Source organism: Mustela lutreola, chromosome 9 (assembly GCF_030435805.1).
Source record: "Mustela lutreola isolate mMusLut2 chromosome 9, mMusLut2.pri, whole genome shotgun sequence".
Taxonomy (NCBI): domain Eukaryota; kingdom Metazoa; phylum Chordata; class Mammalia; order Carnivora; family Mustelidae; genus Mustela; species Mustela lutreola.
In genome coordinates this window covers 8,466,727-8,485,509 of record NC_081298.1, presented here as the reverse complement: position 1 = coordinate 8,485,509, position 18,783 = coordinate 8,466,727, and the positions used below count along the sequence as shown (strand labels likewise).

At 47.3% G+C, this 18,783-nt stretch overlaps 1 protein-coding gene across 4 annotated transcripts in view; it reads left to right on the top strand.

The window, feature by feature from the left end:
• Window positions 1-18,783, top strand: part of TSHZ2 (teashirt zinc finger homeobox 2) — a 432,094-nt gene that overhangs the window by 244,049 nt on the left and 169,262 nt on the right. For 2 of the 4 annotated variants that reach the window (XM_059132583.1, XM_059132584.1), the window contains exon 2: window positions 13,138-16,213. In XM_059132583.1, coding sequence (XP_058988566.1) covers window positions 13,138-16,205 — 3,068 coding nt within the window. In that variant the 3' untranslated portion in view covers window positions 16,206-16,213. Of the gene's footprint in view, window positions 1-13,137; window positions 18,163-18,783 lie in introns of those variants that run through there. The other 2 variants (XM_059132586.1, XM_059132582.1) reach the window with 2 other exon arrangements.

Genomic DNA, 18,783 nt, shown 5'->3' with positions numbered 1-18,783 from the left:
AAGTTCTTAACCATCCTCCTCCAACTCGGAAAGTTCTGGTTCTTTTTCTTGTCATTTCTCCAAGAAAAGGAGAATTACCTCGAACACCCAAAAGCAAACTAACCAATTACCTGAACACTGTCCTTTTTGTTGTTGTTAAGGAAAAAAAAAAAAAAAAAAAATATATATATATATATATATATACACACACACACACACACACAGATATTACTATTTTTTAGGGGAATTCCGCTTTCATGAGAGTGGTTCAGGAGCTGGCTGAGAACCGACATCAGAAGATACACAAGTAGAGGAAAATTTGTAAAACAGAGAAAAAGGCCAGAATGAATACCAAACACAAGATAGTGGCTATATTATGAGCCACCTATCAGTGTTCTCCACTGGAAGATATGAGACCTCTTCCCCTGCCCTCTCTTGGGACAACCTCTAATTTCAGTACTGCTTAGGGGCACTCACATAGTAATCTCAAGACTTTTCCTGTTTACCTATCTCCTTTATAGGCAGAGAGCGAGAAAAGGTGACAAGGCTTGAAAAGGCTGTCTTCAACCAATGCTCACCTAAAATTGAAGGGTCAGAAAACCCCAGTGTATTTTCTCTTAGATTATTCAAACTGTGATTCAAAAAGATCGCAGACCTCTGTATCTCCCGGAATTCGGGTCGTTTCCAAGAACTGCTTCATCCAACTGTCCAGTGGGGATTTGGCCCCAGATCCGACTTGCTGTTATTATATAAGTTGCCTCATTTAAAAGCTAACCTAGTTAATTAAGAACTGAAATAGGTCAGGATTTATTTGACAGAGTTACCGGAGTTATTTGGAAATGCTAATCCCTTTCATCATTAACTTTTTGTTTGTTTGTTTCTTGTAGTATAAAAAGACTCAATCTGATAAGGGAATTTAAATGAATCCAGAAGGAATTGCTTGAAAATAATGCTGAGAACATGATGGATATTTTTTTTTTCTTCAGCCAACACTTGAAAGAATAAATACTAAAATCCTGAGAAATCCTGCCCCATCGTGTTGCTCTTTGTGGCCAGGTCTCTGTTCTTGTAATAAGGAAAGTGGGCATATATGGAGTGCTTACTATTACCAGGCATTTGAGTTCTTTCCTATTATCTCAAATCTCTTAGTCATCTTTGAGGCAGGTACTATTATTACCTCTAATTTATAGATGAAAAGATAACCACAGAGGTGGTTAGTTTGCTCACAATGACAATAGGAGATGGAGGCAGAGGCGGGATTTAAACCTGGGCAGCCTTGCTGTACATGCTGTGCTCTTTGATTCCATGACGTAATAGCCATGAAGGGGATGCCCACGCTTTGTTTTCTGATTCTCTTTTAATAGCACTGAACCTTCTCCTCCAGGCAGCCCCTTGCTTCATTGACTACTAGACACAGGATGAGTTATCCCCTTTCCTCATCGCTAATTCTCAAAGATGCAGATGACTTTAACTTTGCAGCAATTTTTAACTATTGACATTTGGGGCTAAGTACTTCTTTGCTCTAGGGGACTGTCGTGTGCCTGATAGGTTGTTTAACACCATCCCCTGCCCTCTCTATTCCCTAGCTGACAGAAGAACCTCTTCTCCAGTTGTAACAATCAAAAATGTCTCCAGACATTGCCAAATGTCCCTTTGGGGGTAAACTTGCTCCAGGTTGAGGACCCCTGGGTTAGAGTCGGACGATGAACCAGTTGGCTCTTGGGGCTTCATGTTCTTCTACAAAAACCAGCTCCCAGGAAATGATCTGATAAACTCATTCACCCTGAAGTGCCAAGATGAGATAAGATTCTTTACATTTTCACAGTGGTGAGTTCTCCCGTGTGCCTCCTGCCAAACAAATCAAGACTCTAATTGTAGGGCTTGAGGCAAGAAATGGGGTGTGAAAGTTTTCCGAGTTGAGGAGGAAAGGGTCTTTTCAGTGGCCCTGAATCCACATCCCCATCTGTCCCTGACCTCTTCTGCCTCCCAGGAGGACCAGCCCACCCTGTGTTGAACCTCAATCACCCAAAGGGATACTCTGTTAGAAAGTCTTATAGCTTGAACGTGGGTTGGAACCAATGAGTAAAATCTGAGGTTGTCAGCCAGAGAACACTGTCCTTTCCTGATGCAATCACTCCCTCATTTATTTATCAATCCAGCCATTCATTCATTTTTTTCTATAGTCAACAAATTTTTGAACAAGTTGGGCCCTGTATAGCCATGGAAAACAGTGGTGAACAAGATAGACTCCACCTGCCCTTGGGGGACTTAAAGTCCCATTGGGAAGCCAAACAACCAAGTGAATAGGAGAATAAAAGAGTTGCAAGTTGAGATCAAAACTGTACAAGAAGAAGCGGGAGGCTGAGATAGAAAATAACTTCAGCATTTGGGGACTTGGGAGGAGTCGGTGGTGGTTACAGTAATCAGGGATGTCCCTTCTGAAGACAGGCCTTGTCCTGACACTAAAAGACTGAGAAAGAATTAGAATTAAGAAAAGGGGAAGACTTTCCATGTACAAGAAGCAGAATTTCCAAGATCTTAGAAGGGTAAAGAATTCGGTGAGTTCGGGAACAGGTAGGAGAAATTTGGACTTAGATGTCAACAAGGGGACACTGAGGGGAGGGGGTGTGAAATGGAAAGAGGCAAGGTCAGAGCCTACAAGCTGCATCAGGAAGTGTGAACCCGGGGGCTGAGAGGGGTTATGCTGAGGAAGCCGGGGCTCCAGTGAACAGGTCCCCGTGACTGCCACGCAGGTTGAAGGACTGTAGGAGAGCAAGCCTGGCCACCAATTGAGGAGGTCGCCACATCTACCTGAGAAGAACTAACAGCAGCCTGAACCAAGGCAGCAGTGTCGAGGTGGATGACATTGTGCAGAGTTTAGATTTATTTTGGAAATAGCATTGACATGTCTGGCTGACAAATTAGATACAGGGAGTGAAGGGAGAAAGAAGAGTCCAGCATAGACTGTAAAGCTCAGCAGATCCAAATTCAAGTCCCAATTCAGCTCCATGCCTCTGGAGATGTAATTAACATTCTCGGCAATGCAATGCCTTCATCTGTTACCACGGATTTGGAAAGACATATAGTGTTGTGGGGATCGAATAATGTAACACATATAAAAAATTAGCCCAGTGGCTCTTACTTGAACATTTGCTCTCAATAGATGTTAGCTATTAGTATTTCTCTTTTAATAGAGAATAAGCTTCCTCGAACCTGGGAGTTCTCCATTACTGAAGCCGTCCAATGTATGTTGAGTGCTTCCTTGACTAACGTGTGAATAAAATGGTGAAAGCACATCACGAAAGCTTGAGCTAAAAGCTTTCCCCAAACCTTAGATTAGATCCAATTGTATCATGGTGGAGACCGGGCTCAACTCCTGGTGGGAAGGATGGCAAGGAATGGTGATGCCCATAGCCAGACTGGTCATAACAATCATCTTGGTGGGGAATCCAATGCAAATAAGAGAGGGACGATCCAATGTTTAAGCCATTAATTGTAGAACTGATGAACACCAGGACAAGGAAATCCTCCCCAAGCTAGAGCCGAACTGGCCATAAGGTCTTTCCACCTCAGATTCTAGGGACAGCAAAGACTCTTCACCAGGAAAGCAAAGACCAGATTATTGTCAGTGCCAATTCAGCTTCTCTGAGGGAAGTGTGAGCTTTTCTCTCTCTTTCTCTCTCTCTCTCTCTCTTTCTTTCTTTATCTCTCTCTCTCTTTCTTAATGGGAAGTGGTCACAGCCATGAACTTAGCAAAAGAAACAAGTTAAAATTTCTCCGGTTCTGGCTAATGCAGTTAGACATCTTCGAGAAAAGACAAAGAGAGGTGGTCATTATCCATTATCTGCATGAAATATTTCAGAGAAAGAAACAGCATTTACCAGAAAGAAAGAAAGAAAGAAAAGGAAAAGAAAGGAAAGGGAAGGGAAGGGATGAAAAGAAGAAAAGATAAAGAAAGAGAAATAAAGAAAACAAAAGAAAAGACATTTGACTTCAGGCCAGGCAAGCAGGGAACAAAATCACCTTCTTACTCCGTGGGTTGTATGCGCCGATGTTATTTGAAGTAAAATGGGAATATATTGTCTGAAAAAATACAGATGCTACCTCAGCTTCATATACTTTCTGAAGGTCGTTCTGGACAATGATTCATGTCCCTTTTCTTGGGGACAAAAAAAACCCATCCAAACTTTCCAGTCTGGAAAGAACTACAAATGTCAGTGTGTTTCTATCTCCCTGGGTGAGGAAGATGTATAGAAAATCAGGGTGTCCATTTTGCTGAAAACGGTTGCTCCCGCTTGAAAAGTCAAAGCCTAAAAAAGCTTAATTTCCTAGGAAAGCCTCAGTCCTATTGTGTCGTTTCTTTGTCCTGATTTCGTTTCATTTCGTTTTATCCCCTGCTTCTGATTTATGGCCCTCTTGGTGTGAAGATAATATAAGGATAATGACTTGTAAACGGGAACCACCAGAAAGCTGATGAACTAGCCCCCTTCTAACCCTCCTCCATGAATATTTTCTCCTTTTGCTTTTTAAAATTGTCACCAGGATATTTCACAGTAAGACTATACACTGGATGGATATTGTAGGTAGCTAAATGCAGAGCGTTTTTCTAGACCTTCTGATTTGAGCATTAGTCATTTCTCTCAGTGCAAAGCCCAAGGCCTCCAACATAGACCTTTCCCCTTGGATGGTTCATTGCTTTACTTCTGGAGGCATGCAGATACGATCACTATGGGTAATGACGTAACAACTTGCTATTCGATGTTTGCACACTGCTGTGTGGAAGTTCCCAGCACACATACCACTGGCTTCTTGGAAGAATGATTTCATGTTAAGTAATCCCAAACTGAAGGAAGCTCCTTTCTTAGGCATGACACATACAAAGCTGGTTCACATCTAATGCAAATATCACCCAAAAGCTGTTGGCTTGGAATAGGATTTAGGGATAAAAAGATGCCAAAGTCAACTGATGTCAGCTGTCTGTGGGTTCAGGTGGGAGGTCAGGATATGCCGTGTTTATAAAAAGCCTCGGACAGGCCCGGGAGGTTGGGAGGTTGTCCTACAGCCTTGGTGGTTTGCATACGTCATCGTATTTGATCCTTCTCTCTTTCCTATGAAGTAGACACTGTAATCATTCCCATTTCTGTAGACAAGGAAGCGAAGTCTCCGGCAGGTTTAGCAACTTTCCCATGAAGGAGTAAGTGGCAGATCTGAAGGGAGACCTGCCTGATGCCACGGCCCAGGGGCCATCCTAGTTCTTCATTAACGGGTCAGTCCTTGAATCAGTAACTTTTGTTTTCCTCCTGCTCCATGCTTCCCAGTGTAAACTGGGAGCAGTGGTCAAGGCCCCAGGCATTTCATCTTTTGGCTCTTGGAGAGGACGGGGGCTGGCCCTCTCAAAGATGCCTTGTCTTCTCCCAAAGCTGGTACCCCCCACACACACATAAGAGCACAGGGAGAGAGAGAAGCAGATTGCTAAATATTGTGGCACTAATTAACAGTTTTGCAGTTCACGGTGGGGCTTCTCAAACTTGTCTGTGTGGAGGAATTCCCTGGGGAGCTTGTGAAATGCCTCCTGCTCTGTAGGCCTGGGTTGCGGGGAGAGTCTGCATTTCTAACACACTCTCAGGTGATGCTGCTGCCGCTCTAAGGACCAAGCTTTGTGCAGTGAGGGCTTACCATCCACTTTCTGTGTCCCGACAGAGCCCCATGAGCTGGGCAGGCTTGGGACTATCACCCTTATTCCACGTGGTAAGGAATCAAGGTCAAAGATCTGGTCTACAGAAGGACCAGCAGAGCGCACCCAATCTTCACACTCTTTGCCTGCCCTGGATGCCTGGGTTCCGAGGGTGCAGTCGGGTGGGTCCCAGACATACTTGGTTTCATCGGCAAGGTGTAGCCACACAATTCTGGCAGCCCTTAGACCACCCCACCCCATGGCTAGTCCCACACCCTTTCGCTCTGATGGAAATTTCCCATGGCCCGCAGCTCCCCTGCGTCTATCTAAATGAGTGCCAACGACATTCACCTTTGCAGCTGAGAATTCTTTTTCTTCCGTCTGGCCTACTTGGCCCACTTCGGTTACCTGGCCACCTCCACCTCCCCTTCCGTGACCTCGCTCTATCCCAGCCTCGCAGCGTCCGGCTTCTCTCCACAACTCATCCCTCTACTGTCCTCGGCCTTTGGAGACCCGGTGACGGGCGCTCCGGTGGAACTTGACTAAAAAGTGTCTCGCATGTGGTAGCTGCAAAGTAAATATTTCTTGATTAAATTAATAAACAGACAAACCACAAGGTGATGACAGAGGATCCCCTTCCCCTCATGTAAACTCGCGTTGTCCTTTGCTCGCTGATGACCAAGACGCAGAACAAGATACAGAGCGAGATGAGAAAATAGCTTCATGGTGCAAAATGCTTGGAAAAGGGCTCAGAAAAGTGCCCACAAGAAGAGACGTTAACTAAATGGATGTGTTTTTTGCTTCACTCAGACCCCACCTGCTATGCACCTCAGCATACAAGTAAAATGTTTCCATTAACCAAATGGTCTATAGGAAATAATAAAAGAGATGCGTCGTTCTCAGTGACCTTCAGAAAGCTCTGGGTCCGTCTCTAGAGAGCACTTACCGTCTCGGGAGAAGCCCCCACCCCACCCCCCACCCCTCACCGCTGCACCCAGCCCCTCTCCACCATTCTTTAAATAAGGATCTCGCTTTGTTCAGTTCCGACCTTCCGCCGCAGGGAACAAGCCCTTCTCTCTGGACCCGTGTGTACACGTCACCCTTACATGAATGAGTTGTGTGTAGTGGGACAGGGATTGAAAAACCACATACTGTGAACGGTCCTTTCCCTGTTGAAAATGGTCCTGTTTAGAAAGGTACGTGAGCTTCGACGATCTCCCCAGTCTACAGGGAGATGGAGCCTGGGCTGGGGGGTAGCTAGAGTCTCAGAATGTGATATCTGTGCTCCTGCAGCATGTCGGGGACCCCCCTCTTGGCCCTCTAGCCCGGCACGTGCTGAAGCACGGAGCTTCGGCTCCCGCAAGCCCGGCTCCACAGGGCCCTCCCTCGGGCCCGGCCACCACGGGAAGTACCTCCACCTCCTTGAACAAAATCTTATCTCTTTACTCAGCCTGCCAACCAGAGTGCCTATGAGTGCCAATAATAATGTACATATTCACGGGTTTCTAGACCACAGTCACCAAAACACTAGAGTCTTGTGACGGGGAGGCCTTCCTCCGTGTCGCCATGTGGCATACCTACGGGGCCCACGGCGAGAAGTCTTCGCGAACCCTTCCTCGACGTCGACGGCTGCTCTACGCACTGTGGAACTTTAGTGTGATTTTAAACTGTCATTTAGTGGGCTACATTGGTGAAAATGATCCTGTCACCACTGGATATGTTTTCAAATGAGGTCTTGGTTGAGTTCTGGTTTAGTTTTTTGAAAATCGACCTTCTTGAATTTGATTTTATTCCTGTCCCCACCTCTCCTGCCCCTTTAAAAACTGTCAGTCAGTGTTTGGGACGCCTGGGTGGCTCAGTGGGTTAAGCCTCTGCCTTCAGCTCAGGTCATGATCTCAGGGTCCTGTGATCGAGCCCCACATCAGGCTCTCTGCTCAGCGGGGATCCTGCTTCCTCTCCCCTTCTCTGCCTGCCTCTCTGCCTATTTGTGATCTCTGTCTGCCAAATAAATAAATAAAATCTTAAAAAATAAAAAAGTAAAAACTGTCAGTGTTTATGCAGCAAACACTTCATGGTGGCTTTTCAAGACAACGACAAAAATGTATGCCTCGCAAAAAAAAAAAAAGAAAAAAAAATCTGTTATCTACCACCATGCCACCCAGGAATTATTTTGCACAATTTCATTTAATTCATTCTGAAGAGACAGACATTCTTGGAACAATTGAAATCATAATTTTAAAAAAATTGTTTCTCTTTTGTTTGTTTTTTTAACCTTTGATAGAAGAGAAGATTTCTAAATTTAGGGATTTATTTCTGAATTTTAACCATATACTAATAGGGTAAAAAATTCACAGCATGCAAAATATATTTCTCAGGTGACTTTTTTTTGTAAAATCAAGAATTCAGGAGAAGACCAGCTTAATATTTGCAGGATCTATATCGTGGAGCAGCTAGTGTACTTTATTCGTGACAAAGCTCATCCATACTTTGAAAGTTCCCACATGTGAGTCTTTTTTTTTTTTTAAGATTCAATTTATTTCTTTGACACAGAGAGAGAGACCACAAGTAGGCAGAGCAGCACAGAGAGAGCGAGGGGGAAGCAGGCTCCCTGCTGAGCAGAGCCCAATGCAGGACTCGATCCCAGGACCCTGGGATCATGACCTGAGCTGAAGGCAGAGGCTTAACCCACTGAGCCACCCAGGTGACCCCATGTGAGTCTTTTTTGACTCAAAGTCTGCTCACGTTAAGAGCACATTTTCTGATGCTTTGCAGTCTTGATGCTTCTTTTCAGTCTTGCTACTTAAAAGTTTAAATTCACAGCTCAGGGCTTTCTAGCAACAAGAACGTTGGTGGCTATGTTGGTCTGAAAAGATGATTTATGGGATTATGGGATTGTTCTGGTTTTATTGTTGAGAGGAGCTGGTCGGGGATGGTTGTAATTCTCACCTGATCTATATTGAAGGGGAGGGAGGCAGCGTTGCCTGTAACAGGTAACAGTTGCACATGGGGGTGGAGTTTGCAACTGGAATAATCCTTTTGCTTTTGCATGATCTATTCATTCATTCGCTCAGATAATTTGTGGACACCGATCTGCGCCAATGTGCAGTCTGAGTGCTGGGAGAAGCAAGGTCTCTGTCTTCCCGGGAGACAAATATTTCCCCTTCGCATTTAGTGGGAGGAAAGAATCAAGCCGTGGGGAAACCAGAGGATTTCAGAGTCGGGTGGGTGCCACCGGATCTCAGTAAGCAGGGAGATGTGATCTGGAGTTATGCAGAGAAGGGGAGACTGGTCAGGACAGGCTTCTCCAGAAGAGACCCTGTAAGCACAACCTGAAGAATGAAAAGGAATCACAGCGTGAAGGTCCAAAGAACTTTCCAGGCAGAGAGGTCTGCAGCTGCAGAGAACCACATCAGGGAAGGGATTGGCAGGTTCAGGAAGGAGCGAGTACAATGTCACCCCTCGGGCGTGGAAAGCAGAATGAGGGTATGGAAAAATCAAGCAGGGAGGTCGAGGCCAAGTCCTACAAGCTCTGCAGACCATGCAAAGGGTTTGGATTTCATTTTAATGCAGCACAAAAACAATGCAGGGGTTAAAACAGAACAATATCACCACCCAATAGCTTATTCTTTGGAGAAAGAATATTCTAGCTGTTCTCTGAAAAACAATCTGGAGGAAACAGAAGCAGGAAGGCCACTTCCTCACCCTAGGGAAGAATAATGGCGGCACAGTCGGCGCGGTGGTCATGTACAAGGGAAACCATCCGTGGAGTCAATCACTTAGAGCACTGAGAGGGTTTGCATAGGAATTCGCCATCCTGGGGATGGGCAAGCATCATGTGGCCAGGATCCGGCAGCAGCAAGGGATGAGATTCGAAATTTAGGTTGGAAAGGGAGATGTTTGCCACCACAGAGTTTGATCTTGAACCTGAGATCCACAAGGAGGTTCTCCAGAGAACAGTTCTTTTCATTGTGCCTTCGCATAATTGTGATCATCTTCTTTTGTTGAATAAGTATTCATAAGAATAAACTTGCCACTCATCCACTTTACCAAGATTTACACACGATGCAATCGTATTAAACAAATCATCGATAGTGAGAGAGAGACAGATACTCATTACGTACCCAGATCACCATGTTCTGGCTGTCTTTCCCCTTGCGTCAGCCGCCGGTGGCACACGAAATCACTTAAGTCAAGCGAACGGCTTTAAATGTATAATATTAAAATGTGTTTTTAAAAACTCCTTGGAACCCTCAGCCATCGTTAAAATACACTCGCTTTGACGGATGCTTTGGCACTTTCTTATGAAGCTTTTCAATGCGTTACCTTATCGGGTGCATGAGATTTAGTCTGTTCTGCAGAAGAAAACAGACAAAAAGGGTCTCTCAGCACGAGTTACTCTTCTGTAAAGGTTATAGTAAACATGTCAATGCCTAATTAAGCAGAAAATTTTATCTGTATTGTGGGGGAGGCGTTTGCTGTCTCTGACTTTTCTTCTGGGGAATCCATTTAGAAGGACAAAATAGATTGGAGAGCTGAGCTGGTCCGGAAAGCTCAGCTTCCAAATGTCAGCCAGGGGGGAAAAAAAAAAAAAACCACCTCTTTTCTCCTTGTGTGAAAATGACTATATTGGGTGGGCAGATTGGGGTGGGAGGAGTGTGCGTGCACACATACACTCATGTACATACACTCATGCACGTCTCCTTTATACACACACGCACACACACGCACACGCACAATAACATGACTTGCTTCCCACCAAATGTCAGGCCCTGTGCTAGGCACCAGAAATACTGAGATGCGTAAAACCCGACCGTGCTCTTAACCCATTGCAGTGATGGAAAGTCCTCTTTTCCCCTAATAGATTCCCCCCCCCACTGGCTCTGTGTGTGTAGGAGTGTATGTGTGTGCTTGCTCTGCGTGTGTAGGGGTGTATGTGTGTGCGTGCGCACATGCACGCATGTGTTACTGTGATGCTATGATCATACTACTCAGGGATGTGGTAACTGTATGTCTCGGTTGGCCTGGAACAGCCTTGGCTAATGAGTGTTGTCCCAGTTTTTGAGCAATAAAGCTCTTCGAATTCTCAAAAGTGACCCTGTTTGATTGATAAAATTTGCCTGACTCTGGAGTATTTTGCTTGGCTGTGTAACAACTCATTTATTAATTTTATAATAGGCATCCTCCTTGAACTTAATGATATGTCTAACATACCAAATACTCATTTACAAACATACAAATTGGTCCTGGAAAAATCAAATGCAGTGAGGATGGGGGGGTCTAACGTAGACATCCAGCTGTTTGAAGTGGAGTTTTTCTTGCAAGCAGTGACCACTGATGAATGGTTGCCCAACTAGATTGAGTAGCTTTTGTTTTTTCAAGTCAATGTATGGAACTGGAGACCAGCAACACCAGTTTAACGAAAAACTTGACAGCTTGCTAGGAAAGCAGTAACACAACACCAGTAACAATACAATAATTAGCAAAACCACCAACCTAGTGGCTAAACTGTTTTTTCATTTCCTCTTTTTTTATGGTATCATGCTTTTTCAAAAAAAATTATTTATTTGAGAGAGAGACAGTGCACATGGGGTGGGGAGGGGCTGAGGGAGACGGAGAGAGAGAACCTTAGCAGTCTCCCCACTGAGCATGGAGCCTGACACAGGGCTCGGTCTCACCACCCTGAGAGCATGACCTGAACTGAAATCAAGGGTTGGATGCTTAACCAACTGAGCCACCCGGGCACCCTATATCAAATGCCTTTGAAATCATGGGCTCTTATCTCCAGCATTCCCATAGTTCTCCTCTCCGAAGTGATTGTCAATCTAGTGACATTTCAATGAACCTTTAACTTTAGGGTCTCCACGAAGTTTTCTTATTGGTGAGGCTGGTCATAGAGAGTGGGCTGGTGTGGTTAGGACCATGGATTCTCTCATCAAACAGACCAGAGAAATGTCATTACTCTGAGATGCTAGTTCTGTGGCATTGGGTAAACTTCTTAACCTCAGAGCCTCAATTTTGTCATAGTTCCCACTTCACGTGGATAATCACACAAAATGAAAGAAGGCATTTGCGGTGGTCAGCAAAGTTCCTAGGAGATAGTAGTTCATCAATAAATGGTCATCTTCAGCAGCCACAGCAGGAACCTTTGGAGTGTCTGGCTGGAGCCAACTTATTTCTCTCTCCCCCCACCAAAAAAAATCACTTGTCTTTTAAATCCCTCTGCCCGCCTCCCAGGACAGACCTCCACACCTGATCTCCCTTTTTCAAGCTTTCTCGCTGGTGAACAGAAATGCGCCCCCACCCTAGGGTTTCTCCCAAGGACCCACCTGCACTAAGAGGGGAGAGAGAGGCTAACAGGGGGAGAAAACATTGCACTGAGATCATGCAAGCCTTGCAAATCTAAGACTGAGTCTCCTTTGCTTTTGTGCTTCTTTAGTTACATTTTATCCACGTGGCTCTGAAAAGGCCAGGTGAAGGAAATGAACACATGGGCATAAATAGTCACTTTCCCCATATCTGTTGATGGATATTTGCCCATTAATTCCCTTTGCACCCGCTCTCTCATGCCTTCATTTTCCCTATGCAATTACTGGCCCTAAATCCTCTCAGAGAAGGGAAGGCATGCATCTCCAATAGCATTTTGCATCTACAAATCAAACGTATAATTGGCATCTCATGACGGGTACCCACAAATCACAAAGCATTTGAAATTACAGGCACAAGATCGAGAGGGCATTTTCAGCCTTGTATGAAGAGGTCTTCATAAACCTGTTTGAGAATAATAGGATATTCCCCAAATCTCCCATTCCGACATCATTTGCTATTATTTTAAAATCATTATGTTTGCGGAGCTTACATAATTTTTCAGCTATCAATGGAAGATTTCCTTCAATACTCCATAATCCCTCTTTCTGCTGTGTGACTCTCTACAAATAAAAATGTTATAACAAAAAGAGACTGGCTATCAAAAATATAATGGCCATGCATCTAAATTACCTGTGAGCACTCAACAATGATTTATTAAGAAATTGTATGCCAGTATATCCCAGTGTCTTGAGGAACCCTACCACAGAGATGCTAAGAGTCAAGTCTTAGTTTTCTTATGAGCCAACATCCTTCTCTAGAGAGATCTGTCTTTGTAGGGTTGGAATTTCCACCCAGCTTTCTTGAAAGTCCTACCTATGGACTTAGAGACTGTCCCACTGTTGGAGCATTGGAGTGATACCCCTTAAGTATGAAAATTATTAACTTGGGACCCTGGGCATTTAAAAGATGCGTGACTCCTCTATCAATTAAAAACAAAGACATGAGATAGCACAAAAGATATCATTTGGCTTTTTCCCATGTCCGTGGCTTGCAGTTCACAAAAACGTAAATTCCGTGGCTATCCCGTCCGTTTCGGAAGCGCTGAGTCTCAATGGGGAGCTTGGGTCGGCAGAGGTCACTTGTCATCTTACCACATCTCTTCTTCTTCTCCTTCGCAGGCTATGCCCAGGAGGAACAGCTGAAGGAAGAGGAGGAAATAAAAGAAGAGGAGGAGGAAGAGGAGGACAGCCGTTCAGTAGCTCAGTTTCAGGGCAGCAATGACCCGGGGACAGACGAGGAGCTAGAAACGGGCCCAGAGCAGAAGGGCTGCTTCAGCTACCAGAACTCTCCCGGGAGCCACTTGTCCAACCAGGATGCGGAGAACGAGTCTCTGCTGAGTGATGCCAGCGATCCGGTGTCGGACGCCAAGAGCGTCTGCGGTCAGGATGCCTCGGACCAGAAAGCCGGCGTGCACCCCAAGCTGCCCAACGAAAGCCACAACTGCATGGATAAAATGACCGCCGTCTATGCCAACATCCTGTCGGATTCCTACTGGTCGGGCCTGGGCCTCGGCTTCAAGCTGTCCAGTGGCGAGCGGCGCAGTTGCGACACCCGCAATGGCAGCAGCAAGACGGATTTCGACTGGCACCAGGACGCGCTGTCCAAGAGCCTCCAGCAGAACTTGCCGTCCCGGTCGGTGGGGAAGCCCAGCCTGTTCAGCTCGGTGCAGCTGTACCGCCAGAGCAGCAAGATGTGCGGGACGGTGTTCACCGGGGCCAGCCGGTTCCGCTGCCGACAGTGCAGCGCGGCCTACGACACCCTGGTCGAGCTCACCGTGCACATGAACGAGACGGGCCACTACCAGGACGACAACCGCAAGAAGGACAAGCTGCGCCCCGCCAGCTACTCGAAGCCCCGGAAGCGGGCTTTCCAGGATATGGACAAGGAGGACGCTCAGAAGGTTCTCAAGTGCATGTTTTGCGGCGACTCGTTCGATTCCCTCCAAGACCTGAGCGTCCACATGATAAAAACAAAACATTACCAAAAAGTGCCTTTGAAGGAGCCAGTCCCAACCATTTCCTCGAAAATGGTCACTCCGGCCAAGAAGCGCGTCTTCGACGTCAACCGGCCGTGTTCCCCCGATTCGACCACGGGCTCGCTGGCGGACCCGTTCTCCTCCCAGAAGCCCACCGGCCTGCAGCTCTCCTCCAACAACCGCTATGGCTATCAGAACGGCGCCAGCTACACGTGGCAGTTCGAAGCCTGCAAGTCCCAGATCCTCAAGTGCATGGAGTGCGGGAGCTCGCACGACACCCTACAGCAGCTCACCACCCACATGATGGTCACCGGCCACTTCCTCAAGGTCACCAGCTCGGCCTCCAAGAAGGGCAAGCAGCTGGTGTTGGACCCCCTGGCCGTGGAGAAGATGCAGTCGCTGTCTGACGCCCCGAGCAGTGACTCGCTTGCTCCCAAGCCTTCGGGTAACTCCGCTTCCGAGGGGGCAGCCCCAACCCCTGAGCTGAAGAAAGAGGGCAAGAAGGAAAAACCGGAGGAGAGCAATAAGGATGAGAAGGGCATGAAACGGGAGGAGTACGACGATCCCCTGCAAAAGCCTTTAGACCCCACGGTGAAATATCAGTACCTAAGGGAGGAGGACCTGGAGGACGGCTCCAAGGGCGGAGGGGACATTCTGAAGTCACTGGAAAATACCGTCACCACAGCCATCAACAAGGCCCAGAACGGGGCTCCCAGCTGGAGCGCGTACCCCAGCATCCACGCAGCCTACCAGCTGTCCGAGGGCGCCAAGCCTGCTCTGCCCCTGGGATCCCAGGTCCTGCAGATCCGGCCTAACCTCCCCAACAAGCTGAGGCCCATTGCCCCCAAGTGGAAAGTGATGCCGCTGGTCTCCGTGCCCGCCAACCTGGCCCCATACACCCAAGTGAAGAAGGAGCCGGACGACAAAGAGGAAGCCGCCAAGGAGGGCGGGAAAGAGAGCCCCCAGGAGGAGGCGTCGCCTTTCAGCCACAGCGATGGGGACGCTTTCACCAAAAGCGAAACCCCGTCGGAATCCAAGAAGGCCGAGCCTTGCCTGCTGAAGGAGGAGGCCAGGCTGGGGGAGGAGGGCGGCGAGCCGGAGAAACGGCCGACCCTGGAGCCCGCGCCCTCTCTCAGCAACGGGTGCACGCTCCCCCCGCGGGCGCCGGCCCTGCCGTGCATCAACCCGCTCAGCGCCCTGCAGTCCGTCCTCAACAACCACCTGGGCAAGGCCACGGAACCCCTGCGCTCCCCTTCCTGCTCCAGCCCAAGCTCAAGCACAATTTCGATGTTCCACAAGTCGGCTCTCAGCGTCATGGACAAGCAGGGCCTGAGTCCCGCCCCCACGCGGCCGGCCAGCGTGTCCAGGCGCTACCTGTTCGAGAGCAACGATCAGCCCATCGACCTGACCAAGTCCAAGAGCAAGAAAGCCGAGTCCTCGCAAGCACAATCCTGCACGTCCCCCCCTCAGAAGCACGCTCTGTCTGACATCGCCGACATGGTCAAGGTCCTCCCCAAGGCCACCACGCCCAAGCCCGCCGCTTCTTCACGCGGGCCCCCCGTGAAGCTGGAAATGGATGTCCGGCGCTTCGAGGACGTCTCCAGCGAGGTGTCGACGTTGCATAAGAGGAAAGGCCGGCAGTCCAACTGGAACCCTCAGCATCTCCTGATTCTGCAGGCGCAGTTCGCCTCCAGCCTCTTCCAGACGTCGGAGGGCAAGTACCTGCTCTCCGACCTGGGCCCTCAGGAGCGCATGCAGATCTCCAAGTTCACGGGGCTCTCCATGACCACCATCAGCCACTGGCTGGCCAACGTCAAGTACCAGCTGAGGAAAACGGGCGGGACGAAGTTTCTGAAAAACATGGACAAGGGACACCCTATCTTTTATTGCAGTGACTGTGCCTCCCAGTTCAGAACGCCTTCTACCTACATCAGTCACTTAGAGTCGCACCTGGGTTTCCAAATGAAGGACATGACCCGCGTGGCCGTGGAGCAGCAAAGCAAGGCGGAACCAGAGATCTCCCGCGTGTCGTCGGCTCAGAGGTCTCCGGAAACCATAGCTGGCGAAGAGGATACAGACTCTAAATTCAAGTGTAAGTTGTGCTGTCGGACATTTGTGAGCAAACACGCGGTAAAACTCCACCTAAGCAAAACGCACAGCAAGTCACCCGAGCACCATTCACAGTTTGTAACGGACGTGGATGAAGAGTAGCTCTGCAGGTACGGGTTTGCTCCCAGGTGATGGCCCAGTAGCCTTGTGAGGAACGTCCTGATGGGAGATGGGTCCGTGTAGAGGCAGCTCATGTGTCTCGGTACCAAGAGGACAGTAGCCTACTGGAATAGGACTTATTGGTATGAGAGACTAGAACATAAGTCCTAAGCGTCTCACTGTCCCCGGGTTAGGGTCGGTGATGAGTAGCAGGAAATGGGTTCAGAGACATGGAGTTCACAGAGCCCCGCTGCGTGGTACGTGACCTCCTTCCTGACCCAGGGCCCAGCTCTGAAGGTCCAGCCAAGGCTACACCTCGTTTTAGTTAATACGTGCGGACTCCGTCACTGTCCCGTTTCACCCCCTCGCCTTCCCATAGCGATGCTAATGACTTAGACTGGAGCGAAGGGTGAGCCGCAGGACAAACCCTGTAGAGTTCCTGGGGGCAGCTGCTATGCAGAGATCGCTCCAGCAGCTCGTGAACTTGATGATTATTATTACTTGTAATTCATGCTTTTGCAGCTTCCTTTCGGGCCGGTTGCTCCCTTCTCTCCCATCCCTCTGTTTCTTGCCTCCGTTAGGTTTGTTGGGAAAAAGCTTCTGCCTATGTAGTCAGTCAGACGGCAGGAAAATATGCTCTACAGAACACAGAGGTCAGAGAGAGGAAGCGTGTTTTCTTCTCTCGTCCTCTGGTTTGCTTTAAGATAGACTATTCTCAGCGTCCACGTTTAACCAAGGTAGCTGAACTGCACACCCTTGAGTTTCCTTTACCTAAAGAAACGAATGACTTTCTGAAAACCCATTGCTGATGCGCATGGGGTCGGTCCCATAGCTTCAAGTTCATCTGTGTCATGTATCATAGAAGTTCTGTGCCTTGTATAGTCACCAGTGCCCAGACTCTCTATGTCACCTCCAGGAAAGAGGACAGAAGCCAAGGTCAAATACGTTGGCAGACTTGGCCCCACCGGCCGCTTTCAGATGTTTTCCAGGCTGGGTCCTTCACATACTCCTTTCATCGCCTTCTTTTTTTCTTTTTTTTTTTTCTTCTTCTTCTTCTTCTTTTTTTTTTTTTTTTTTTTTTTTGTATTTTGTCCACTTCCTTCTCTCAGCATGATACCCCCTACATGCTAGGGGCCCCCACACGCACTCAGGTTGTCCTCCCCCTCGGGCCCCACGGACAGGGACCTGACTTGACTTAAAGCTTCCGCACGTTCGAGTCCTGTTTCCATCACGCGAGGTGACCGATTTGTTCTTTGGGTCACTTCACAGTAAGAGTATCAGCAGTCAGTGTAACATATAAGCCCTCACTAGCCCCTAGTGTCAGAGCTTTTGTTTCTAAATAGGAGATTTTTGGATCAAGCCACAAAAGTGTGAGCCATAGCCGAGTTCCAGGCAGAGGAGAGGTACTTCCGTGGTGTGGCTTTGGGTTCACCTCGCGGCCGGGGGGGGGGGGGGGTGCCAAGTTTGAGGATGGTCAAGAGGAAATAAAGGGTGAAAATCTGGGACTGTCCCCTCACTGAGAAGATCTAACAGCTTCTGATAAAAGGGGACCCCATCCTATAACTAACGGCTCCTTGGGTCCAAATGAAGACTGTTGTTTTGTTTGCATGTTTTTATCATGATAATTAAAATGTGTTACTAGCAGATTCATCTCTTGCTTTCCAAGCATGATCTGTTCAGCTCACACCATTGAAAGAAAAGCCAAAATTCATCTATTAAATTCTATAAGTGAGCTTGGGGCTTGGCAACATTCTATTTATTTGCTATATAACATTTTATATCGTATGTAACTTGCTATTATACTTTTCTGGTGAAAAAAAAAAAAAAAAGGGTGGATATATACAGAATACCCAGCAAGAAGAGATGTTTCCAATCCCATAGTGGTAGGTCCAAACCATGGTGAAGAGGACAAATAGGGAATGTTTATTTGTGCTACAATAAAGACCAATTTTCCACCTGTTAGGTCTGTAATCATTCTTTGAAAAAAAATTAATATCACTGCCAAAACACTGCGATACGTAAATAGAAAGATGGGAGAGAAAGAAAGCCTTAGTCAAAATATGAAACATGTATGTCTGTTCAGGAAGCAAAGGTAAACTGGTCATTTGGAAAAACCTACATAAAAGGCACTTAACAAATCTGTTAAACACATGGCTAAGGTTTTCTCATCCCTCTGCATGTGTACAAAATAAATATTTCTGATTTGGACCTCCGAGGCCCCACGTTAGAGAGCTACCATTATATGAAACCAAAGCTCCGTTCTTAGATAAACACCGTGACGCTGTGCTCGTGAAATAGGACTGAGTTTGAGTATTTAAGGAAAAAGAAAGTTTGAGTATTTAAGACTCATTCAGAACTATAGGTGTATACGTGTGTTATGTGTACACAAAAAATGGTGCGTGTGCATGGTGTGTTTGTGTTAATACTAAAGACATTACAGTCTGCCTGACTAGCTCCCACATTTGCACGGAGGGGGACTTTCTATTCCTCTGGCCACACACGGGAAGAATTCCTTCACCCTTGAGGTCCTCCCTTAGGACAGCATCCACACAGTACCTTGTCCACTGCTTAGAATTAACCA